General features: G+C 37.6%; 2 protein-coding genes across 4 annotated transcripts in view; one reads left to right on the top strand and one right to left on the bottom strand.

Moving 5' to 3' along the window:
* MOB3B (MOB kinase activator 3B) overlaps positions 1–25,791 on the top strand; it is an 85,529-nt gene that overhangs the window by 3,795 nt on the left and 55,943 nt on the right. The gene's annotated exons all lie outside the window — the stretch shown is intronic.
* On the bottom strand, positions 3,436–4,002 carry LOC146588968 (interferon beta-like). The gene has a single exon (XM_085317033.1). The coding sequence runs from the start codon at positions 4,000–4,002 to the stop codon at positions 3,436–3,438; it is 567 nt and encodes a 188-aa protein (XP_085173159.1).

Below are 25,791 nucleotides of genomic sequence, written 5' to 3'. Positions count from 1 at the left end.
TTACACTTAGTACCATTTGGAGGTACAAAAAATGAAAATGTATCTATCATAATTAGGTAGCTTTGAAGTATTGGAACAAATGTAAGCATATATAATAGTGCAGTCTCTAAGTCAGGGAGTGGATGAGAGTGTTGAATAGGTATTTAAAATAGTTTGGACAGGATTCACACCAGCACATGACTGATTAGGACTCTGAGTGTGCTGAAACTAAAGAAAAGTGGCTGAGGGCTGTTTGAAATAAAGTTACTTTTTATTTCTCATCTGTTGGTCGTATATTCTTAATTCCATCTCTAAATTCTAGGAGAACTGGAATTTATCTATTTCATCTCACACAACTCTATATTTCAGAGAAACCATTCATTTACCAGTGTGGCATGATACAAATGCTAGCAGTGAGCATTTCAAAGGTTCAGCTTCCCTGCAATATGGACTTTCTCTTTTTTCTTCTTTCACTCAAAATAGTTCAGAAATTACTCAGTTAAAACGTATTGAAGTGTAGCCAAGTTTTTCATTTAAAAGAAGTTATTAAGTGAATCAGAGTCTCTGTACTAATTCTAAGAGCCTAACAGTACCTTTTTCTCTTTCTCATTTTATTGTCTTCTCACCTGCTCCTGAGTGGAAGTATCTACTCACATAGTAATACAGGTGGTAATAAAGAGTTCTTGATAGGAAGACATCAAAAGGGTCTGCATCCACAGTGTTCAAAAAAGCATGAATGGACATTTTTTGTTTCTTTTTGTCTTCAGTTATAATAATCTTAAAGGTTACATGTACCAGTAGTAGTTTAGATTTTTTGATAGAAAAATAGAGTGTTTCATTTGAAAATGCTCCTTTAAATGAGAATTTTAAGATCTAGAGTTATGCCACTTCAAATAATAGAAGACACAGTCTTCTGAATTGAAATACTTTCTACAGGAATGGAAAGTTGCCTGAGTGTTCCTCACTGAGGGTAAGCTCTGAGTTCCCAACAGGAAAAGTGAACATGGTGTTGTCTATAATGGCTTGKTTTTTTTTTTTTTTTCTTTTATAAGATAGAATTAATTTTAACTTGAAAAATCAAATATGTTTGCAAAAACTAGGGAAGGCATTTCTTAAACATCTGTTCCCTGTAAATGTTTAGCTTCCAGCAATCAGTTAAGCTTACTTAGGTACCCCAAATTATCAGCCAGTGAGTTATAGCTTTACAACCTCCTTTTCCCCTTCTTTCAGAATAAAGCTGCATCTGAAATATAAGTCATGCACGCATAAGCTCATAGGCATATCAGCTTTACATTCATGGAGGTACTTCCGCGGAGGGGCAGATGAAGTTCTCTACACTTCAGGGAAGTGCAGAGGAAGAAGCAGGAAGAAGCACAGGGATGTGCTTCTGTTCGATGTGCCCTTTGACAAAGGGCAAAATGTCCTTTGATCCCAGGGGGAATTAATGCAGTCTAAAATGTGAAAGGTTGTGTCCTGTCTGCTAAACTCTGTACTGACTCTTGAATTCTTTGAGATGGGAATTCAAATGCAGATTTGCTTGGAGTAAAGAGAAATATATCTAGCATAGATGTAGGTACATAGCTAGATATAATTTGCCTGCATCAGCCTGCATACTTTCTTATGTGTAAGGAAATCTCTGTATAGGCTCTGATTTAGCAAAGTACTTTAATTGGGTATCCAAAATTGAGCATATGAATTACCTACAGTAATCATGGATTAAAAGCAGAAACATTATGAGAAAAAATCACAGTGAAATGTGTTGCATGTAAGAAGACCTTCCCAGCTAAAATGCTGTATGAGACTTCAACATGTTTGCTTAACTCTGCTGACCTCAAGCATCTCTACGATCTTGACTTAGTAGCAAAGTGTTTAAATTAGCAAAGCTGGGATTCATTAATGAGGTTGTTGCAAATTTAACCGCATGCCAAATTTAGAAGATTGATGTTTTTATTCTCCCTGTACAACAGTGAAGGAAATGAGCTCTTATGTGAATGCTTGAAAGCAGACCTAAATGCAGGAGTCTGAAAACCCATTCTTTCTTCCCCTTACCYTATTTCTGTAAAATAGAATAGTGTGAGTATGAATGGAATAGGACTAATTAAGATATCTAAAATTAAGCAGTTGTAAATACCATGTTGTTGCACTCCTGGGATCAGGAATATTAATATCCTTCCATTACGACTGCTCCATCGAGAAGCAGTTTTACTTTTTTTTTCAAAGTGTGAAGGGATTTTGGTATATATCTTGCATTTAATTAAGAGAAAGGTATGTGACGATTGTGCTGTCCATGTTTCAGGCACAACGTTGAGGTTTTCTACTCAGTTAAGCAGTAATCACAGCACATAGAACTTTTTGCCTTCAGAAGTTTTCCACTTTTCCCTGTCCGTTCCCTACAATTCATACAGTCATATAAATACTTCAATTCCTTTCTGACATCTTACATTCAAATAGAACAGGTTTCATTTGCAATAAATATTCTTTAGGAATCAGAGTTTCTTAGAGATCTGAGGTAGAGAAAAATCCATGTCAAAATATATGCAACCTTTGGGAATTGTATTGGGTCCAGAGTTCCCCTGAGAAGCAAATAAACTGATGCTTAAAAACGGTAACTTGAAGCACTGCTTGGCTCTGCCTGTTTGGGGGAAAAGAAGGGGGAAGGAATAGAAGAAATTTGATTGTATCTGTGTCCATGTGATAAATACTTTCAGATTATTCATGTCCACTTATGAACTCAAAGCAGATTCAACTATTTTATATATTGATATGAACCAACATATCCTAAAAATTCTTGCTGTAGTCATTGAATATGCCAGATAGAAAGATGGGTTTTTATCTCATAGAAAGGAATCTCTTTGCAAAATAATCATAGAAACTGACATTTTAAGCTCAGAATCTCTACCCAGCATTATTTTTGAGATGTGCACTACATGTATGTATATGTAATCTGGCATTTTAAAGAGGTTTGTGTCATGTAAAATTCTGCTATGTTTTGTAAATTAAGATCTTTGTGGTACATATACTTGAGTGTGTGCAAAAGATCTGCCTTCCTCATGTACATCTGCATCTTGGACTTACTTCTGCATTGGTGAAGTAATGCAAAAGTAAAATGAATGCACTGTCCAAATACAATGGCTTCAAGTCCTTAAACAATTGGCATATTCTGTGGAAAGACCACAGAGTATTTTTACAGTGCAAGAGCGAATACATAGGAACAATTTTCATCCCTTTTTTAAAGATCATGTCTTCTACTAAAAATGGTGAGAGCTTAAGTATACCAAGTCTCCTTCACTTAAGTCCTCTACATATTTCACTTAGAGCACTGAATGTTTTTTTTTTTAAAACAAGCCCCAATTATGAATTTGGAAACAGTGAAAGTTTGAAAATTTGAGACTTACCAAAAAGGGGAAGAATTGCCAGAATCTTGCAGAGACATGAAATATAAGAAATGCTACTGCTTCATGCCATGTGTTTTCTCATAAGGCAGTCAATAAATATAAAGCATGTTCTCACTTCCATTTGGACTGCTTCCCAGGAACAATGGCTATATTGTTGATTTTCTAGGAAGTTGGTGATTCTTCGGAAGTACTTTCTCACACTGAGAGTAGTGCTATTTAGGACCCCTGTTCGGGAGCTCTTTCTTCCTTTAGATAGTTCTTCCAATAAGCATGTCTCCAATTCTTCAATTTGCCGATTAATACCATTTTGGAATTTCTCAATACAGCTTGCATTCCAAACACTTTCAGGAAGATTTTTGCTAAATAGATAGAAGATCTGTTGGAGGAGCTCATGGATCATCACTGTGGCATTCCTCTGTGTGACTTCGGTAATCTCTGTGGGGAATTTAAAATCAGTTTTTTCTCTGAGACATTGCACAGGAAAACTGGCACTCATTTTGCACAGAAAGTTCATGTGCTGGTAGTTCACTTTGCTTCCTTGGAAAAGGCAGACTGGATGTGAGATTTTGATATATAGTGCCAATGTAATGTAAACTTGCAGTAAATGTCTCTGGACCAGGATGGGCATGCTGATCACACACWCTGTCTTATTTTCCTTGTCTTTGAGTAGATCTTTAAGCCTGTAGTTTCTTGAATGTCTTTTCCGTGTTCATGTGCTGCTCCTTCATGACTCTAAATTTATTTCTCCTGTATGAGACACTGGCTATTATTTATTTTGTAGAAACTATGTTTTTATCAACTATGATACTGCCAAAGCTTTCATGTTGCTTTCATTTTCTAAGAGTTGGAAAGGTTTGCTCATTTTTGCCATGGCCGTTTTTAATTTTTTTAAAAAAGTAAACAAAATAATCTGGTCTGGACACTGAGAAATTAGTTTAGCAGATTAGAATCTGACCATAAATGCATTTCATCTTCTCGTTTGCTCACTAGTACAGGCAGTCTTGCTTTATGCTGAGAAGTTTTACTGTTATGCTTAAGTTGGAGAAGAGTGTGAAAAAAGAACCACATCCCCAAATGTGCAGTTGTACAGCCTAAGCAAGATGTAATTTTACTGATTTAAAAACAGACTTTTTTTTTCTTGGACAGATTGTTTTGTTTGGGAACTTGCTTAAGTTTTATTAGCAGAAGAACCCTTTGCAGGCACAGGCATTGATTCCACTAGGGAATTTACTGCTGTTGCTAGGTTGGAAAAAWATATATATATATGTGTATGTGTGTATATATGAGCATATATATTATAGGTATATATATACAACTTTTWAAATGAAAATCTTTTTTCCCTAGTTTAAGAGTTTTCTGTGCAGAGAATCTTTTATTTCAGCACTAGACCAATCTGCCTAGATTTTGACAGCTGTAAATGAAAACATGCTTTTACATGAGGAAGGACCCTTCCTTCCAATTTGAGAGTGAGAGAGTTTGTGTTCTGAAGCCTCCCTTCATGAAGACAAGCTCTCAAGGAGACCAAATTTACCTGTGTTGATAGTAAAATGTCCCATTTTCAGAACCATCCCAGCCAGTGTAGCACTGGAATATATCTYTTAGTTTCTTGTTTCTTGCACTTCTGTGAATATTAAGTCTTTGGGCYAGCTTGTAGTAGGACCACCTACTGTAGTAGGTAGCCACCAGTGTGTTAAAGTGCCCAAAACAGTGTCAGCCTACTGTGATGGCAATTCAGAGTTAGTGCTACCTAAGTATTGTGGGCTGAAGTCAGAGCACTTGATATGTCAGTTCCTGCRTAGGCACTATGTGCTATGCTTTTTGGTATAGCTAGTTCTGTCTAGTCCAATTTAACTGGGTTCTGTATTTGGAATATTGTAACTAGCTTTTGATTCAATAAGAAAACTTGAATATCAAGATGAACAGAAGTGACAAGGCATTTGGTAGGCAGATTTCCTGGCAATCTCTGAGTTCTTCAATCTATGATGATCATATATAAATCTATATATGAACTAAGGTGATTTGGTCACTGAAGTGTACAGAGCTTATAAAGCTGGGGGACATACCCRTTTGTAATTAAGCTTGTATAATTGCAGGGATATTTCATAGAGAATTTAAAAAATGTTGAAGTTTGAGAATGTCTGATGTAGGCAGCAAAAGAATTGCAGGATTTTCTTGAGATTGGAAGGTAGTATTAAAAAAAAAATGTTAGCGCATGGGAGGACCTTTAGTAATGTCACAGACTGAAAGATTGCTATAGACAAACAGCTTGTTTAGCAAGCCACAAGATGACAGGTATACAGTGGGACTCTGCTAATGTGGTAACACTCCTGTAGGAATTCCTTTTGTTTTGCTACTGCTGATGGTAGTGCTGCAGTGATATGGTGCTATTATCATAAATTRTTTACACTTGGTGATTTGCAGAGAGGCTGATTTGTGAATGAAATTGTGGGAAGGATGGTTTTGTGTTTGAAAACCTGGAAAGAGAATCAAGAGCAATATGGTAATTATTAATGCATGGATTTACCACAGATATCCTTCCTTGAGATTCCAAATTACTTTCACCTTCAGTTCTTTGTTGTTTTAGGAAAGGATTCATACATTTCTCGTGCTCTTCTTTCAATGTATCTGCTTATTTTGCTATTAGCAGGTAATRTAGGTACAACTTTTAGTATGTAAGGATCTTAGACTTAGTTGGAGGCATTTACTTTTTATATATATCTTTTAATTTTCTTGAAGTCTGTACACATATCCAAATGGTTTAAACTAATCTGTAATTAGCATGTAACTACTGTTAGCGTGTAGTGTTAACATGTAGTGTTAATATCGGAAGGAGAGAGAGGTATATTCATTGTGGAAGAACCTTTTGACCCTAATTAGGGATCAGAGACCTGTTGAACTAGGTGCTGATTAGCTAGACACAAGTAAAAATGATTGATGCTTATGTGAATTGAGTTATCTCTACACAATATTGTTTGTAACTTCCCTACTTTGACAACATGGACTTTACCCAGAAGATTGCTGTCTCTGAATTAAAGCTTTTCTTCCCTGCAGACACAGAGGGGAAGAGATACACCACTTAAGTTTTTAACAGTTCTAGCTTGTGGTGCAAAGCATCCACTCTGAGACCAATCTCATGCTGGGCCTTTTTTAACCCATTGTTGGCTGTTACTGGAAATATGTAAATATTTCTCTTGCAGCAATGAGAAGAGCTTAAATGAGCAAATCTGTAGCTATAATCTCTGCTTTTGTTTTAATGATGCAGGATTTTTTTTCAGTTTCACAGTAAATTCTTTCCTCTTAAACAACTCTCTAGAATTTGTCAAGGGAGCCAAATTCCATGGAAGAGTTTTCTTTTCACTAATAAGAACTAATATGTTTGTTGTTTTCAAAAACAGAAAATCACTCTAGAACAAATCTTATATTTTCCTGGTAAAAATTGTAAGCACTGGGATCTCTGGTAATTTTACTCAGATAGCCTCAGTCATGTTTCTGTGAATATGAGAGAGAACTTCCTGTGGACTGCCCATACTATTTTGTGCCGTAGCAACCAAAGATGTGAAAGTTTTGTGGCTCAAATGAGAACTGGAAACAAAACTGAAAAAATAAAACTGAAGGAACAGATCACATTGCTAGGACTAGGAGTCGGCTGAATTGAATTCTGATTTCAAGCCGGAATTCAACTGGATGAGCCTGTGGACAGAGTCCCAATATAAGTTTTCTTACATTTTACCTGCATCTTTACAAGCAGACACCCATAACTACCACATGCCTTGGGGATGTTACAGAGCTTTACTCAGGCTTTGTGTCAAGGTTGTCGARTTGAAGTATTATGAGAAGTGTATTTTGATCAAAGAGCTGAAACTATTGTCGGGGAAAGAAATGGCTGAGGGCTCATAAATGCAAATGAGTTTTGAATCCAGATGACACCAGTTTCTGAGAGAGAGGGTACATTAATTTCTCAGTTCTCTTGTTCAGTTCAATATTGACCTGTATGTTTGCTCAAAAAGTAGTGGTGATAAACTACAAGATAGTGGTCATTTTTTTCTCAGCCAGTGGCATGCAGGTAAAATAGGAAATCCAGTCTCATCTGGGTGTTTATAAAGTCCTTATTCCTCTCTGTATTCCTGTTACTGTGGCCTCTGTGCAAATGAAGGAACACTTGCAGGGATAAGAAATTTTTAGTAGAGTGCCTGCCATGGGGAAAATGAAGAGGCCATATATACCCCTACTGGAAAAAAAAAGAAATAGAGTACCCTAGAGAGACTTTGCTTGGATTCCCAAGGGAGTTTACACCTGGCTGCCCTGTCAGCCACTTTCTGTCAGATTTCTGTGACTTTACTCTTCTTACCTGCTTCCAATCAATTGTAATAAGTGGTTAGACTAATATTAGTTCTTCCATCTGTAAATGGCTCACCTTGGAAGCCAGTAAAATTAGCACTTACTGAAGCTTCTCTGTAGTGGTATGAGATAAAAATTTCCTGATGCTTTCTCACTTGCACTAGTTAGCACTGAGAAGAGGGCAAACATCTCACCATGTTATCTTTTTCAGATGGGAAAAGCCCTTGGGCCTGAATCACAGAATCCAATAAACGTGATAGGAAGCCTGCACCTAGTTAAATTGTCTACTCCCAGCTGCAGATGAAACATTTTGTGTTGCATGTGTTTTTAGACCTTTGTCAGTTAAGTACTCTCAGGAGTAAACTTCTGATAGGACACTGATGATACAGAGTTTAGTGTGAGGTTTTACCACACAGCCAAACTGATGATTAGCTCCTTTCTGAAGAGATGGTGATGTTTGTCTCCTCTTCTGATCTCAGGCATTGGACTCTTGTAGCTCAGGGTGTGGATTAGACTGAAAAGTCAATCCCCTTTTCTTCCCCTGAAAAAGAAATGAACAGTTTTCTGCCTACTTTTTTTTCCTAAACTGGCTAATCAGAGTAGAGCTGGTAGTGTCACGGAGAGAAGGCCAGAAGAGCACAGCTTTCTAGCATGCGAGCAGGACCTCCATTTTCATCACAGGCAGCCTTTAGATCACCTGAAATGGTATCCTTGGGCTTAAAAATATCAGATCTTGCTGATATCCTATAGGGCCTATAACAAAAACATTTTCTTAGCTTTTAGAATGATTAGCAGTTTGGATGGCATCTCTTTAACTTCAGACTTTTTTAAAGGAGATATGACAGTAAGAGCTTGGAAAGCTGTTACTTTTGAATTTAGGGGCCTGTGCTCTGCAGAAAGCTGGCTGAGATAATCACATCATCTTCTCTCATTATGATACCCACAAATCCCCTTTCATGGGAGAGGAAAGCTTTAACTGTATTGTAAAGTGGCTCAGCTCCATATTCCAATACTTGAGGCTAAGACTATCTGCAGAATGCAGGACAGCAAAACCTTTTAAAAATGAACTGATAAAAAGCTAAGAAGATTCTAGAAGATTGAAATGTAGAATTAGAAAATTGAGGTTTCTGCCTATGGAATGCATGCTACACTCTCCTCTCTTGATGCCAGATGCAAATCAGTCTGTGTTGTATGTAAGGCTGTATAGTGTTAGAAGCTACACATATGCATTAATATTCTATTGACAGTATATGCATGCAGTTTATATTACAGTAATTCCATTAGGCTATCCCATGTCATCAATAATTGAAAAAAAAAAAACAGTTATAGTATTTCTGATCACTTTTCTTCACATAGAGGGCCACTGCCTGTCAGGGTCCTCTATCTAATGAAAACTCACTGCTGCTGACAAATCATCTTTATTTTAATATGGCAATTTGCCAGTGAGAAACACCTTGAACTATGTAGCATGTATTAACAGAATGATGATGTAGTTTTTCCCAGGCATGGTGAGCTGAAGACTAACTGTGTGTGTCAGGTATGTTTATAATTTTTAAAAGTTTAGTTCATTGCTAATGAAACCTGGTTTCTGACCTCCTTTCATTTGATTACCCCAATTCCTCCTTCTCATGTTCTGCCAAAGCTTTTAGGAGGTATGACAGAGGGCGTGSTACAACTAATTTTCGGCTCTGTGTGTGTTCCCTCAGTGAGATCAGTAAACTGGTCTCATCTCAGTCCATGTGCTAATTATTGTAAACTTTGGAGGTTAGGAATTATTTTGAGATTTCTAGTGCTCTGTCAAATCTTGCTGAATCATGCTTTGAAAAGTTATTGTGGGAAGCAACACAGACAGCTGGATTGTTTGGCCTCTTCCTTTTAGGAAATGAATTGAGAAGTATCTTAGAGATATAATTCTATATTTTACCTCAAAAGTTAACAGTACAGATACATAATGTGTCTTTGGAATTGTTGTTGAGGAATAGCTGCAGTGAACTTTGGTGAGCCAGCTGAAATAAGGTGAAGATGGACAGTATTGATGTTCACTTGTTTTGAAAAGAGAATAAATAACCAGGCCAGCTTCTGCTTTTCCTTTTTTTTTTTTTTTTTTTTTTTTTTTTTTTTTTTTTTTTTTTTTTTTCCCAGGTGGTGTATGTATTAGAGTTTCAAGTTAGCTTCATTTTCTTTGAGGAGGAAAGTCATCATCTGAGATGGTCACATCATAAAGACAGTCATCACCAGCTAGATGATGGAGGTTTAAGTGTTAAATGGTCACATAGATGTGGTTCTTTCTTGTCGTTGGTGGATTATCAAATAGGAAGGTTACTGTGAGGTGAATGCTCTGATTAGCCCTGAAAGGAATGTGGGATTATGTAAGTTTCTGCAGTGGAGCAGATTCCAAGTTGGGAGCAAATCATGTGGCTCCATACAAATATATTTGTATGTGTCTCTGTTTGCTCTATGTGTAGGACTGTTTGGGGATACAATCCATTCTCACACTTCACATCTGAAATAGTTCAGACATCATGCTTGAACTGAAGTTCCCTATTAATCCAGTGACATTTGATTCATTTTCTGTGTAGTTTGTGATTCCAGAATAGAGAAATATATATACAGCATGTTTTGCTAATTGAGATTCTGTATCTGCAGAAGTCTGTCTGTGAAACAGCTAGGATTGTCTCCTAAACCCTTTATTAGTCTTTCTTCAGTAACAAGTTGTCTGGAACATATGGGAGGAAGGAGGTTGCTGCAAGAATCAGTGAATAGGGCACATGCCATTTTGTGCAGTGGAGTTACTGAGTGACCTGTAGGCTTTTGACAACCAATGCTTGTTTTGTAATTGCTCAGCACACACAACAGGCAGCAGAGCAGGTTAGCAGGTGATAGCAGTATTTTGGACAGCCACTGAAACCAGAAGCTGTTGATAAGCCAAAACTCTGAACCTGCTCATCATAAGGCTTATTGCAAAGCCTATAGAAAGTGCCAGCTTTAAAACCTTTGGCAGAATAAGGAGTATAGATTGCCAGGTTCCTGTCTGGATACCTGCAGTGTTGGGCAAATAGAGATACTATGTGTCATTGACAAACTGCCACAAGAAGCTGCAGTTCTATAAACTTTTCCTAGTTGCACAGCAATTGATGCTGACCAAAAAACCTACTCTCTCACTTCTTCATTTCATTCTAGTCTTTCTGCTGTGTTCAGGGTGGATCAAGTGCAGAAGAAGGTAGTATTCTAGAATCTAATACATCTCTCCACAGATCCCGTTGAAAATAAGTGTGAAACATTATAGAAATAAGGAAAATCATCTGCAATAATTCAGTAGAAGGCTTTTACAACCATTCCTAAATAAATATGTCTGCACATCTGCTTGGAGTCTTGATAGTCTGCACAGACTATTGGCAATGAAGAAGAGATAAGACAATACCTCTCTTAGGAGGCCTGACAGAATGCCCCATGGAAGTACATAATCATGGAAACATGTTTTGCTAATGTCCTGGGCAATTGTCTTTAGCAAAGAATTATTCAATATTGGATTGGCAATATGGATGTATATCAGCATTGCATGCTAGAGTGCATGTTGAACACTGCAAGCAGAGAATTCATTTGGTCCCAAAGACCAGTTATTTCTAACAGCAAGGTTAGCAGGCTTGTGGAGTATTAAACTGGCCAGTGGAAACTAGCTGATGAACTGGGCTCAGTGAATAAAACCCCCTTTAGTCCTTTCCATGCAATTGATAGAAAAGTAACCTCACCTGGAGGCCCTGAAAGTTAAATGCTTCTTTCTTAACAAACTGCTAAATGCCATTATTGTTCTTGTAGAGGTTTACAGTAGAATGTAAGCACTGATGATGGGAGAGGGAAATTCAAACTGATCACAATTTGAATTATTTATTCTCAAACTTAAAACACACACCTATCAGGTAATAATGTGCTCTAGGGGCTAAAAGGTTTCTTATTATGAGTATTGCCTTGGGCTAGTGTTTATGCAGCAAGGTTTATCCACTATGCAATGCTATATTGGACAGATTAAGCTACTGAAATTCCTCTTGCAAGTCCAAAACTGCAAGATGGTACAAAGAGAACCTGTGAAATACACCATCCTGTTGACAAGTGTATGTCAACATTGACTGCCTCTGATGCTATGTTGTGGTAAAGTAACAAACTATAAGTGTTCTGAAGAAAGACTAATACAGCAGTAGTATCAGTGTTCGTGCCATGATAGCTTAAGGATAAAGGAAAGGTATTTAGTCCAATGGGCTGAGTCCAGAGCTGAGAAAAGAAGAGACAGGCTTTCTGTTACAGAAAAGCAGGAGCCTCTGTTATGCTCCTTGCTTGTAACGTTGTTTTTTTCAAATTTAATAACAGTTTTGGCTGTCCTGCATTTGTGAACTGAGGCCAATGCTTCTGGGTCTTGGAAGCATCCATTTGAAGTGAGACTCTGATCTACTGTGCAGATAGGATCACATCCATTATTTTATTGTAATTTAGGCAGTAGAAGGGGTGAAAAGGGATATATCTGTTTTAGGAAAAGGAAATTTTGACTCTTTAAATACTTGTCTGAGCTCAGAACAGATTTCAGTTTAACCTAGCACTATATTTAATTCTCTTCAAGACTGCTAGCGTGAACAGAGCAGGATGTCATTTCAAACTGTACTGCCTCTGGTATAAATGGAGAAGAGTTTTGGCTTGCACTGTGGACTGGGGAGAGCGCAGCTAACCGTGAGAGTGCAGGCAGCAGACTTAGCATTTTGCACAGCAGTTTCTGGGCTCTGTTTAGATCTTCTGAGAACTGCTTTGGAGGTTGTGGGGATTTTCTGGGAATCCTCCTTCTTGCTGCTGACAGCTAAGGAGAGCTAAGGACAGCTACAGGAGGCCTTAACTTCTCCTGGGAAGCTCTAGTATGRTCTAGCTGCTGCTAACAAGCTCTGTTGGTTGCCCATGATGAGCTGCAGCCTTTATTCCAGCTGATCCCTGGTTAGGGAGAGTCAAGCACCCTTTTATCCGCACTAGGGAGAAGCTTATTATATAAAAGCCAGGCCTAGAGAGCAGAAGAGGAGCCAGAAGAGGGAGCAGTTTGTGCAGAAGGGTCTTGTCTCTGTTCAGAGCAGCGTACGCATCCTCAGGTACGGTTGTGATACATCACAGGGCATGGTCCCTGGTAGCTGTTAGAGTCACTGTCTCTGCCAAGTCAGAGGCTTTCACTCAGACAGACTTAAAGGCTCCCAACCTCCATCTGCAGTGGAGATGAGATGGACTCTGTGCCTTGTGGAGTGGTAAGTGGTAACACTGAGAAAGGCAAAGGCTGGAAGCTGGTGACTTCTTGTATCCAGAAGGTACAAAAAGGAGCCCAGAAGGCTCCTACTCCTCTTGAAGTCTTGCAGGTAGCATCAGGTTCGCTGCCCTAAAAAAAGAGGAGGACCTGGTTGCACTTTGAAGCAAAGTATCTGGGCCAATGGACCATGAGACACACAGAAGCACTCAGAGGAAGTGGCAGGTGATAGTAGTTGGTGAATCTTGCTGTAGGGGACAGAGGGACCCATCTGCTGACCTGACTTCCTGTCTAGAGAGGTTTGGTGCTTGCTGGAGGCTTGGATCTGGGATGCTGTGGAGAGATTTACTAAGGTTGTCCAATAGTTAGAAAACTATTACCCACTGCTGCTCTTCCATGGAGGCGCCAATAATCCTGCCAAGAGCAACTTGGAAAGTATCAAATATGACTACAGAGTTTTGGGGCGTGGTAGTCAGGGATGTGGGGGTGGAGGTAGTTTTCTTCTCTGTCATGACAGTAAGGGAGGAGGTGTGAAGAGAAGTGGAAGAATACTGTGAGGCAACAACTGGCTGCACAGCTAATGTTGGCAATACAGTTTTGGTTTTTTATGATCATAAGACCCTATTTGAAGACTGATATCTGCTTGAAAGATAAGAGATCCACCTCAGTAACTGAAGCACAAGCTTCTTTGGCAACACACTAGCCATCCTAGTAAAGAGGGCTTTAAACTAAGAAAGATGAAGGAAGATGAGCATTACATGGACCATGCAATGTACAAATCAGGGCCTACCAGACAACACCATGGGCAAACCTCTTGAGAAATTGGCATACTTGGCTGTCTTTCTGTACAAATGCACAGAGCATGGGGAATAAACATAATGACTTAGGTATCCATGTGCAGTTGGAGGACTATGATCGCATTGCAGTTATGAAGAAAAGGTGGGATAGCTGTCATGACTGGAATACTGCAGTGGATGGATACAGGCTCTGCAGGAAAGTGAGAAAGGAGAGTCATCCTTTATTTTAGGTCTCATAATCTGTTGCAGCAGTCTTGGGAGGCACTTCTACAGTGATGTGTGATTATTTATTATGCCATGTAATCTGRTATTTTTGTCCAGAAAGGTGGAGTTGCTGAACTCTTGTTATTTGCACTTATTAGATTTCTTCAGCCACTAGTTGCTCCTAATATGGGATTGTGATCAGTAGTGCAGTAAACTAAGCTGATAGATATTACACTGTTGTGTTGTGCTTACTACTCCGTCAGTTGTAAATTCCGAGATTTGATTATGGTCTGATCACTGTGTTTATATTGCTACCGTCATGCTGACAGGCACATTGAATCCTGTGATGATCTGTACTGTTCTTGATGATCCAAGCTAAGCTTCTCTTTAGGCAAGTCGATCTTGTTTGATTAGATTACTTAAAGGAAGGAATGTAGAATCCACTGTATTTCATCTTATTTGAGAATTATGTTTCAGACYTATCAAGGGCTTCAAAGTTCACAAGATTTATTTCTAAATGCATGCAGAAAGTAGGAAAAGAAGTCATATTCTCTAAAACTAATTTTTGCAGTGGTTTCTTATGTCTATTGGCTAAATATTTTTTGGCCCTTCAGCCTGCAACTTTTTGCCATTTCTGTCATTTAGAAAAGAGATAAAATTGCCATTAGTGGGCCAGTTTAAAACAATGCTATAGAATGGAGGAATTGCAAGTGCATTTTCTGAAATGTTAAAGCTTCTTGAAGAATTGGCTGTTCATGCTTTTTCTGGTCAGGATGTCACCAACATTCTGCTGTATTTTGTGGAGGGGAGGTACAGCGTGACCAGAAATGGTCTCTTTGCCTCCAGTAAAAACAGTAAAAGGGGTTATTGCTACTTATCTTCTGTGGGGTTGCCAATGTAGTCTTCCTTTGGAAATTTGTATTGCACTGCTAATAACTGTTTGTTTCAGATCAGTAAGTATGAATGAAAGTGTATGGTTATGAGAACAGAGAACAACTGATATCTGACCACCAAAAAAATAGAACAGAAACTGGATTTGAAGTTTAAATGTAAGCGGAATCACATATGCCTACAAAAAGATTGCTGTTTTACTTTAAAAAAAGTTATTGATTTGATTATAGGCTAAATTTAAATCTTTGGAGGACAGTTTTGTGCTATTCTGTGTATTCCTTTTTACATCTGTCTTGAAAGAAAAGCATGACTTAATTCTTATGCTCTGTGTAGAACAACTGTAGTTTGAGTGAGAAAATGTCTTTATACTGAAAGTTTACTCCTGTAATCTTTCTATGAGCAAGCTGGTGTTTCAGCTCAAAGGGCAGGCTGACAGTGAAGCTGGCTTTGGATTTCAGAGCTGGTGAGGCCTGAAACAATGAAYTGATTCATTGTATTCCTCATCAGTGTCCCCTTTTCTTACCCAGTCTGTTAGGTCTTTACAAAAAAAAAACCCAAATGCAGCTGAATCAATGCAGCAGTTCAGCTTGCTGCCTTGGACATTGCACACTCTTTGAATCTGTTCCAGCAAAGTCTCATCTTCTTAAGCGTTAGTATAAATAGCAGTCCAGCACTGCACCATCTGCACTCCAGACTAATTGCTTTCATCTGATAATGTTTCAGAAACCAAAACAATGTGAAGTCTTAAGCAGACAAGAAGTTTAATGCTTGTAATGCTTGACATAGCGTTTCCTGTATTTTATTTATTTATTTATTTATTTGCCCAGTGCATCTGTTTCRTAACTCTGGCTTGTACAGGAATAACTGAGTCCATGCTGTAATTAATCTAACATCCCTAATGACAAAGGGATGTGACAAATCAGAAGCAAGTGGATAAGTTTATTCCTTATGCTGTAGCAACCTTACATTGAAATCTCTTCTGAGCAAGGCATGGTTAGTTTGCGGAAGGGAGTATCCTGTTTCAGTCTGGATACAGTATCTCTGATAGACAGATGAAATATAAGTCCGTATCTCCAGAGAGTGCTGCCGAAAAGCAAGTTTTATGTGTCCAGCCTACCAAAGATGGTAGCTGTTCTGTGGAGTTTTGGAGAGAATACTATTTCTTTGGGCATAAAGGATGTTGGATTGGTAGTTACATATTGAAAATTAAGGATTATACTCTGCCTTCAGTGGTATCTCTTCTGAAAAATGTGTGGTTACATCAGATGTGTGAGCTTTGAGGAACTCTGTAGAATACAACAGGACTCTGTTATCACTCTCTAGACCAGAAGAGATACATTACATCTATGTGATTCTCTGTAGATATAATCTGCTTCACAAAATTACGTCAGATATTTAATATTGCAATTTTTAAAGCCTGCTCAATAGCCCTAGCTTTCTTACACATTTATTATAGTTGCAAGACTTTCAAGACGTATCAGTATGTTTATATTAATATAATTCTGGATTAGGCATTTGGAGAGATTGGATCTGCCTCTGAAAGTGTTTGATTTCTTATGCTGAAATATGTCAAAATGACCTTTTTGTTGCTATAAACTGGATTTAACTCCTATGTGAAGTCCAATGATTGGAATATACATGAATCTGAGTATATGTGAATATTTCTCACTTTGCAATTTATTTCTTTTTTCATTTTCAGAATACACCGTTCATTGATAACTTTCAGTTCTGCCTGTTGTTTTGRTTAATTTTCTTTCTGTTAGTAATTGCTAATTACTGAAAGGCTAGTATTGGTATTCGTATTTATTTTTAAAAAAAGGTTGGAGCTGAAAGAAACAGGATGATGATGATACTTACTAGAGATTGGAAAATTCTGATTTCCTGGAAGTACTGAATTATTCTGTTATACTTACAGCTAATGTAGCCAGTGCTTGAAGTTTTCTCCTTTTAATTATTATGTTCCCTTATAGTCATCATGTTCTCCAAATTTCTATATTACATATGCCACAGTTTCTCATGCTGGCTTAGGCATGTCTAATAAAAGAAGGAATCAGAGTAGTGAATTTTACTCTAAATTCCCATGAGTGCTGCATATGTCTGTCTCTGCCTTAGCTGGATTTAATTGGGTTTTATTTTAGAGTGAGTGAGTGAAGAATTGGGTGGTCGATTCTGACCTTACAGGCATGACAAAATGAATGACAAAAATAACCTAAAGGGCAGTAGGGCTAAGGTTATTTTGGCTTAGTGCCATTTGAGAAATTAATTTGCATTGCTAAAGTTTGTGAGAACAAAAGCAGTATTCTCAGTACTGTTAAATACTGTGTAAAATTATAATGGATAAATTAAAATGTAGAAAAAACACATCAAGGCCATGTACTAGAAATACCAAACATACAGTAAAACAAACAAACAAACAAACAAACATCAGTATCTTCCAGGTTTTGCAGAATATATATGTGGAATAAATGGAAGTGGGATTCAGAACCTGGTAATGGAAACATTCAGTGATAAAACAGATTCATTGATACTATAATGTCAGCAGGGTATGATAACTAGGTCATATTTTAGGAAACAGTGGATTTTTCATGCATGTTGCTGAGTCAAATGATTTCTCTTTGGAAGACTATGAGTAGTTGAAATGGGGAGAAAATTCAGGCACTAATCACTTCCTAATATCAAGCAATAAATGAAGTTCTGGGAGGATGTTTTTGTTGCTGTTTTTCTTCTAAATAAATTATCTTGAATGTACAAATTATGTTTCATGTGAGGCTTTCAAAATTATCTGCAATATTTGTATCTTACAGCCTTCTTAGAATGTTGACAGGGAATCATCAGTGCCTCTGATGTCTTATGGGTTATAGGAGAGTGTGAATGTTAAAAGATCTTGTTTTGAGGAAATAGAACTTCTATAGATATGTATGATACAAGCAGGTACTTACTGGTGTATTAGACATGCTGTGAATTCTATAACAGCAGTAACCATCACTGATTTGATCTTTGAAAAGACAGCCTCTCCCGCCACATAGAATTCCCAGCATCTAGGGGATCATAATGTGTCAGGAATTTAATGGCCTATATCAGTTCTCTAGGCTGTCCTGTCCACCACAGTGTCTGAGATTTGAGGCTATGAAATGTGGTATGGTAGAAAGAGACATTGCAATTTCAAGGGTTGATTAAAAAACATAAGCACAAAACTTCCCTACTAAAATTYTAGAGTTATACCAGTAAATTTTTGTAATGGAGATGCACTGATTGGGACCAGAGACAGATGGGGACCAGTCTTTTGATTCAGAGCAGGTGCTACATGGAGGTGTACAAGTATATACAAATATAAATAGGAATCTATCTTTTTTTTTTCCCCTTGGTTAGGGAGCTATTGGAATTATCACTACCACTGTCAGGCTCTACCAGTTTTACATTTATTTTTAAATCAGATTAGCAACTGACTTTTTAGTTAAAGCTAAACTGAGCTGTTGTAGGTGGTGAGGAGGGCTCTAGTTCTAGCTTTGGCAAAATGGCACCTTCCAGAGACTGTCATGTGTGCTTTCCCTGCTGGGTGACTGTTGTGACCACACAGAACACATGGATTGATCAGTTATTTTTCTTTAGAGTRAATTGCTTATTGTAGTAGCCAATAAAAAGCCCATCTTAACCTTCCTGCTGATTGTTTTTACAGTCTGTGCAYGTAATGATTTTTCTTTGTTCCCTTTTTTTCTGTAGTATGAAGTATTTATTGGCAATAGCTATGGGTGACTTTTTTTGAAAAGCCAGATCCTTGGTGAATGCGGTTTTCCTGTTTATACCAATTGAAAACCTGGTCCTATACATCCATCACAGTAAATCTTTCTGCCTATTTAGAAGTGGTGTTCTGAATAGTGCAAAATGGTTTAAGGGAAAAGAGAAAGCTTAATCTCAGAGCTTGGGCAAGGTGATGGTTGCACTGACCATAAAACCAGACCATAAAGAATGGCAAGATATTGCCGTAAGTATAAACTGCTTACCACAGGAACTAAGAGAAAAAAACACCCAAACCTTCCTTTGAGATCCATTTGTGAACAAAAGTTTTGTTTGCTGTGGTAAATGGCTCATGGAGGACAGTATGGATCGAGCAGTGTGCAAAGGTGGAGAAAAGGCTTTGGAAGCTTAAGTAGTTTAATTCACTAGAAAGATAAAGTAAAATCATAAACTGTAAAATTCTGCTTGGGCACGTAGGGCAAAAAATGTAATTCCATGGCTGTTCTCTTCATATTTGCTAGTGTGCAGCCACTCCAGCATTGATGCTTGTGACTGATAGTCCATGCAGAGCTGGACAACCATATGGGCTGGCTACCTATCATCTGCTATATTGCATTAAAAAAAAGCTGAATCCATGTTTTTTTCTGTACTCTTTTCCCTCCATGTGAACAATCCTTGTTACAACAACAATTATATTGTTGTGTCTCCTTAGAGGGTATGGTCATTATTTCTCCTTAGAGGGTATAGTTGTTATCCTCTGTAATTTTGCCCGTACTAAATACTTGATTTACTATGTTTCTGACTTCATTTAGTTGCTTTCATTACATTTCATGAATCACAGATGCCAAAGAAAACATTGTGAGAGTAGCATTTTTTTTGTTTTGTTTTGTTTCTTCCTTCTTCCTCCCACAAATTAATCCTGCTAGTAATAGACTGCTGATTTAGCGCTTTGGAGTGTAGATGGCTACCATAATACCAAGTATTCAGCTTCTAGGCTAGTTTATGGGGATGAATGTATTTAGCTGATTCTCTACTTTTCCCCTTGTGTATAAAAGTAGGTCATTTTGACCAAATGATAAGTTTGAGCATACAAGTTGGTGAGCAGAGCATTTCTTTAGAGAAAAATGTTTTCAGCTTTTGAGTCAGGTAGTTTAGTCCTACGAGTTAGGACCAGGTATGAAGCAACACTGTGGCTGATTTTCCTTTGAAAGTACAGCTCATGGGGTCTTTCAGACCCCACCATCAACTGCAAAGGCTATGCATTGCGACCATGTGCTGCTGAAGCACAGTATGGCTTGCCAGGTTGCCAACTTACGAGTATGACAGACTCTCGACCTACAAAGTCACCATCTCTTTTGCATTTGTGGAAATCCTTATATTATTCCAAAGATACAAGTAGGAATAATGACTGTATGCCTCTGTTTCTCTGTATGCTTTCCCTGAAAAAGAAATTGAGTGATTTTAATCAAAATGACACTCTAAGATGGAACATATTGATTTAGACTTTTTTTCTTAGAGTGGACCACATATGTGGTCCCAAAGCTGAGATTTAGGWCAAATATAACACTGAACTTGGTTGCTAGGTGCAGAGCAGGGTGTCTGAAGTTCCAGAGGATAAACTGCTGACTTCTAGCAGATTAGTTGTTGTATTGCCTAGTACAGAAACACATGACCTTAGGTTAATCTATACACAAAGGGGAAGAGCAAGGCCCTGGCTACAGATCTGAGGCTATTGGAGCATTTTTATATGTACACGTTTTGCTGCTCCCTACTACTTGTATGACCTGTGCTGAGCTTATTGGGCATTTTTTCAAAGAAGTAAGATTTTAGCTCTCTTGAAGTCAGTTTCAAAGCTCCTACAGACTGCAGCATAGCCAGAATTTCATTTCCAGAAAAAGAGAGTCTGAAATAAAACAAACTGGAGGAGAGAAATGYCTGTTACCATAGAAAATCGCCATGTAGTTATTTTTTTTTAATCTTTTTCTGTCAAAGYTGTTAGAATTTCATTACTTCTTTCACCTGCCTTCTCTGTATTTCTTAAAGAATTAAAGATAACMGTTCTCTTTTTCAGCAAATTCTGGAATAAATATACTGAATAAGTCTAAGAACCATATGTTGCTGTGGGGAGGACTGCAACCATAGAGACAGAAAGGTTTTGTTGGCAGAGCATGGCTAGTGAGTTGGTTCTATTTGTACTTCTGCTACAGGAAGCTCAAGGACTCGGTCCACATAAATATATTAACAACCTACAAGAGCAATGATTTTTAAGGGCAGCTGGCAAAGTCATGCATATGCACTCGTAAAAGCTGTGTTTTATTAGTGGTGGAAGGAGGTACCAATTCACAAGGCTTTATAGCTGAAAGAAGAGACTCTTTGTGTGCTCACAGTGCGTGTGCTGTAGTGACAGTGCTAGGCAGTGCTAACTACAGCTGACACCAGTAAAAGCTTGTAGACTTTCCTGGGAGAGAACTGGAAGAACTTGGGTGTGTAGCCAAAAAAAAATAAATAAATAAAAATAAAAAACAAAAAAAAAACCATTTAAAGGGTCAGTCAGAACTGCAACAGAACGACAAGCCTCCTCACATGATCTGTCACTGTGTTAAATTGGAGTGTCCATAGTTGCTTAAAGGGAGTTTTGCACATACTTGGAGAGTTTGAGAGATCTGAAATGATAATGGTGCACACTGTGAGTCACTGGAAAAGCTGTCCCGCATGTTGCTTGTACCATCTATCCCATCTTCTCCTACATAGACCTTTCGTTATGCTATTCTCTTCCCTGTGCTGTGTGGCCAAGCAAGGGATCAAGGAAATTGATGGGACTGAAAAATCAGTTTGATCTTTGCAGTTTAATTCTCAGCCACATACAGCTGCAAGTGTCTATAAACACCTGGGCCAGGCATTACAGAGGGCATTGTAAAAAGCAGGAACATGAAGCAGRAGAAGGTGAGACTTTTTTCAGTGCTTTAAGTCATCAAGAAATTAGTCTTACATATGCTTGGATGAGTATGAATGTATAATGCCTTAAGTTCCTGGATGACAATGGAATGGGGGCTGAACATCAGTTTAATCTAATCCATGAATTTTCTATGGTTTCTTTGCTGTGGTTCTGAGAGATACCTAACTGAGTTCATCTTCAACTATATGCTATTCTAAGGACATGTTCCTCAATGAACGACAATGGTTGTTGTTACAGTGTGAATTGGAATGACAAAGTACCAAGTATCCTGATGGTATAGGATCATATACCTTTACAGAACTTCAAATGAGATGTAATACATTTAATACGTGTAAATGAACTAAATTGATACTGGTTGAAAGGTGAACCTTCCCAACATTTATCCCATTCTGAAGACCGTGCTTCATCTATGTAATTATCTAGGATGATGAAGTCAAACACTTTATATTAGAAGTGACTTTTGTTTAACTCAAATTATTCGTTTTCCAACAAACAATTTGTAGAAAACAAAGAAGCGAGATGTTGTAGTTTGTACAGAACAGAAGTTTGTTGAAGGAAGTGGAATTAGTGATTGTAAACAAGGCATTGAGGCACTGCTATATAAAACTTATACCTAACTTCTCATCTTTTTGGTCTGAAATGTGCTTGTGGTAAATGTGATAACAGAGTTAATTCTGTTTGTCCACAAAGAACTACAAATATCATGTTTTATCTCTTTTACCCTCTCCTCCAGCCATTGCTGTTCAGTTACAGTAGATGGATTGGCCCTGTTCTTTAACTCTGTTTATTGTTTTTAATTTTATCCCTAGAAAAAGCTCTGTGTCTTTTGGCAGAGTCRATAAAACATGATTATATTCCGTTTGTCAAATGTCTCTGTAATATTAATATATCAGATATTTTCAGGCAGAAGTTGATCCAATTTAAATACTCTTTGTCTTGTTACATGATTATTTTAATTTTTAAAGCAGGCAGTTTTACAGGCAGTTATCCATTTTCTTCTGCTTTTTTTTTTTTTTTTTTTTTTTTTTTTTTTTTTTTTTAGAAACGGAAGGAGAAAGTTGTTATTGATCTAAAGGGAAGAAATAGGGGGGAAAACAAACAAATCAAACCAAACCAAAAAAAACAGGAATCCTTTCATGAGCAGGACTTTAAACTAAATTCTGAATTTTTTCTAAAGATGCTCCGACTTCTGCCATCATAAACAATAGAAAATTCTTGACCTGAAGCATCAATTTGTTTCCTTTCGCTGGGTGCTACCATTCTATTGCTTTTATTTTGTGTCTTAATCTGCATGCTCTAGATTTCCAGTGAAAAGTGTGCACAAGGGCTGCACTTTTTTTCCATAGTAGTTTTGGTTGTTTTTCAGAACTTTCACCATAAAAGCCATGGAAACACTATCGTGCCAGCACATGGAAGACAGAGTCATTGTTTGTGCATTTCTGTGCATGCTTCCAGTTCTCACGGTAATAAAGAGACACCTTTCATCATTCTGTCTGGGATTCTAGTCTTTATGGATCTTACAAGATTGTTGAGGATAGTATGGGATTTAGGAAAGGATATGCTGATTCCCATGCTTATGTATGTTGTTTTTTAGAAACATATTCTCAGTATCCTAGATTTTTTTTAATTTGCTTTGATACTTTTTCCTTTACCTTTCAATGCTGGTGTGACCACAAGGCAAATCTTCATTGCCTTGTCTCCATTACAGGTTAGTAAGGTGTAGTGGTTTTTTTTGTTTGTTTTTGGTTTTTTTTGGTTTTTTTTTCTTTTCTTTTTCTTTTTTTTTGCTCATGAAGAAGCTCTTACTATGAGAATTTCACTCTTGGTACACAGAATTGCAATTTTTTTTCCAATGACTGCATAAATTTACGTGGAACGTCACTATTCCTACGCACTTGGCTGTTCCTCACTGTGTATATGGGAAACATGTTTCAGATTCCAAGACAGGCTCTCACTTATTGAATAGTTTTTTATACTTGAATTTGTTAAATAGAGWACCTATGCATTAAGTAGTAAGATACTGGTTGTCAAACAGGATTCTGGAAGTGGAAAAGTGTRCATTTGCTTGTTAAGAAAGGGACAAGCACTCCATGTAATGTACAAGCGATACCTGTTGTTTCAGGTAGCAAAATGGCCCATTGTGTGGACAGTAAAGTATGGAGCCAAACAYGATAAACTTGTAAAATTTTTGATCTTAATGAGATTTGGATCAATCATGTTTTTCTATAGGCTTCATCTGGCTGTGAAACAGAGTAGGTGAATACTCAGACTGGAGACTTACATTAAAAAAAATAGATGAATTGGGTTTCAGAAAACGTCTTCCTGAATAGACAGACTTTAGGTGTATCTGATACTGGACAGGCTGTATCTCTTCACTTTCTTAATTAATAAAATAGAAATCATACCAGTTACCTTTCAAGTAGCTCTCTAGAACTTGCTTAACATTCACTAGAGTATTCTGATGAAAGGTGTGCGTTTACAAACCAGGCTTGTCATGTAACATTGTTGTTGCCTGTTACATAATAAAAAGTATATGAAGAAATGATATGTTTTTAGTTTAGCAATGACTCAGAAATGATGGTGATGATGTTTTGTTTATTTGTGGTACCTGTGTGGGTAGGACCAGTTTATTATTTCCAAATGTTGCCTTTGTAAATACCTGATATTTACTATGTTACAAGTTACTATGAAGTTGGTCTAAAATTTCATATATGCATGTTTCTACAGAAGACCAAACACAGCATTGATTAGTGATTACCTTTTATTGTTGAGGTTAACTGGTAAGTTTTACTTTTGCTAATGCTGTAGAATTTTGAAGTAATAGCTTTACTTTGAGTCTAATACTGCAAAATTCTAATTGACAATAGGATGGAATGGCAAACCTCCCGTCATTCGTTGTTGATTCAAACACAGTCGGTCTGTGATGTGTTGAAGTCCTTCATGAAACAGGATGCACAAAATTATTTTGATTTCAAGACACCAGATTATTTCTGTGAAATTCAGACCATATGCTTATCTGTCTTGTATTCTTGCACCTGAAAATGTATGAGCAACAAAGCACATTGGTTCGCAGGCAATGAGTCTGACTTGTAGAGTCCAGCTTTCCAAGAACTGAATCCAGCTTTACATCTGGAGAAGTGGAAGGGAGATGAAAGAGGAAGAGGCTTAGTTTTTATTGCAATATGCTGAAGAGAAGATTCTGCAAGTAGAAAATATGTGGGAGCTTCTGGTTTGTTCAGATACACTCTTGGACTGTTAAAGCAGAGTTTCTTCTGGATGCATAGCAGTGTTCTGTGTTAGTTGTTGTGCAGAATTTGGCCTAGAAGGTGATGCGTGTGTGTTTCCAAGGGCAATTTTAACAATGACACTTGAAATAGAGATGATGTGGAAAGAGATGAGTTATTTGCTGAATGTTTTGATTGTTTCTTCTGTTTCTTTTTTTCTGTTATACAAACTTACATTTACGAAATACATGGAGAGGAGAGGGGAGGAGTACATATTTAGTATGGTTCTGTGTATATTAAGTAGGAAATAACTCATAAAAACACTATCTTCTGTTCTTGAAAAAAAATAACACCAGTGAGTACTATGCAATAAAATGTGTTTTTTGAAGATGAAAGAATCAAAGTATCCACATAATACTTCTAGGTGTATTGAAGAAGAAGAAAATGTAGTTACCTGAACTGTAAAACTTGAGTGAACTGGGACACTGGCTCTGTGCCGTTTCCAAGTGTGTCAGTTACAAGCTCAGTGTAAGCAGCAGTACTCACCTATTCTTTGAAGGGCTTTCAAACAAACAGCCAACTGCCACAAAGCCTGTGAGAGCTGGAAATTGTGGGATTCACCATAACAAACTGCAGGGCAGAGCCATCTCTTTAAAATTCCTTCATTTCCTGCCAGTGTCACTTAACTAAAGAAATCCGAGGCTAGTTATCTTGTAAGTCCTCTTTCCCCAACCTACCTCAGGTGTCAGCCAGTCTGGACTGTGCTTGAGCATTACTTCAAGAAGCCTATCAGATAAGACAATAGTCTCCCTGGAGGATTGTTTTCATCCCTGAACTTCCCACACTTTGCTGGCCCTGAAAGAATGACTGTTTATGAACTCCTGATTGGAGTATCCCTCCAAGGCAATGTGAAGATGTGTCATCTCAATGATAAAAACAGGAACTTCCATGACAGTTTTGTTTAGTTACTGCTTACTGGAAAATTGGTTGGGTGCTAACCTTTTAG

The sequence above is a fragment of the Rhea americana genome, unplaced genomic scaffold (assembly GCF_003343005.1).
Source record: "Rhea americana isolate MKP2758 unplaced genomic scaffold, rheAme1 scaffold_485, whole genome shotgun sequence".
Taxonomy (NCBI): domain Eukaryota; kingdom Metazoa; phylum Chordata; class Aves; order Rheiformes; family Rheidae; genus Rhea; species Rhea americana.
The sequence above is the reverse complement of the archived record's forward strand: the minus strand, read 5'-3'. Positions and strand labels throughout refer to the sequence as shown.

Coding starts and splice junctions, on each gene's coding strand:
- LOC146588968 (XM_085317033.1), bottom strand. CDS start 4,002: ATGCCCATCCTGGTCCAGAGACATTTACTGCAAGTTTACATTACATTG.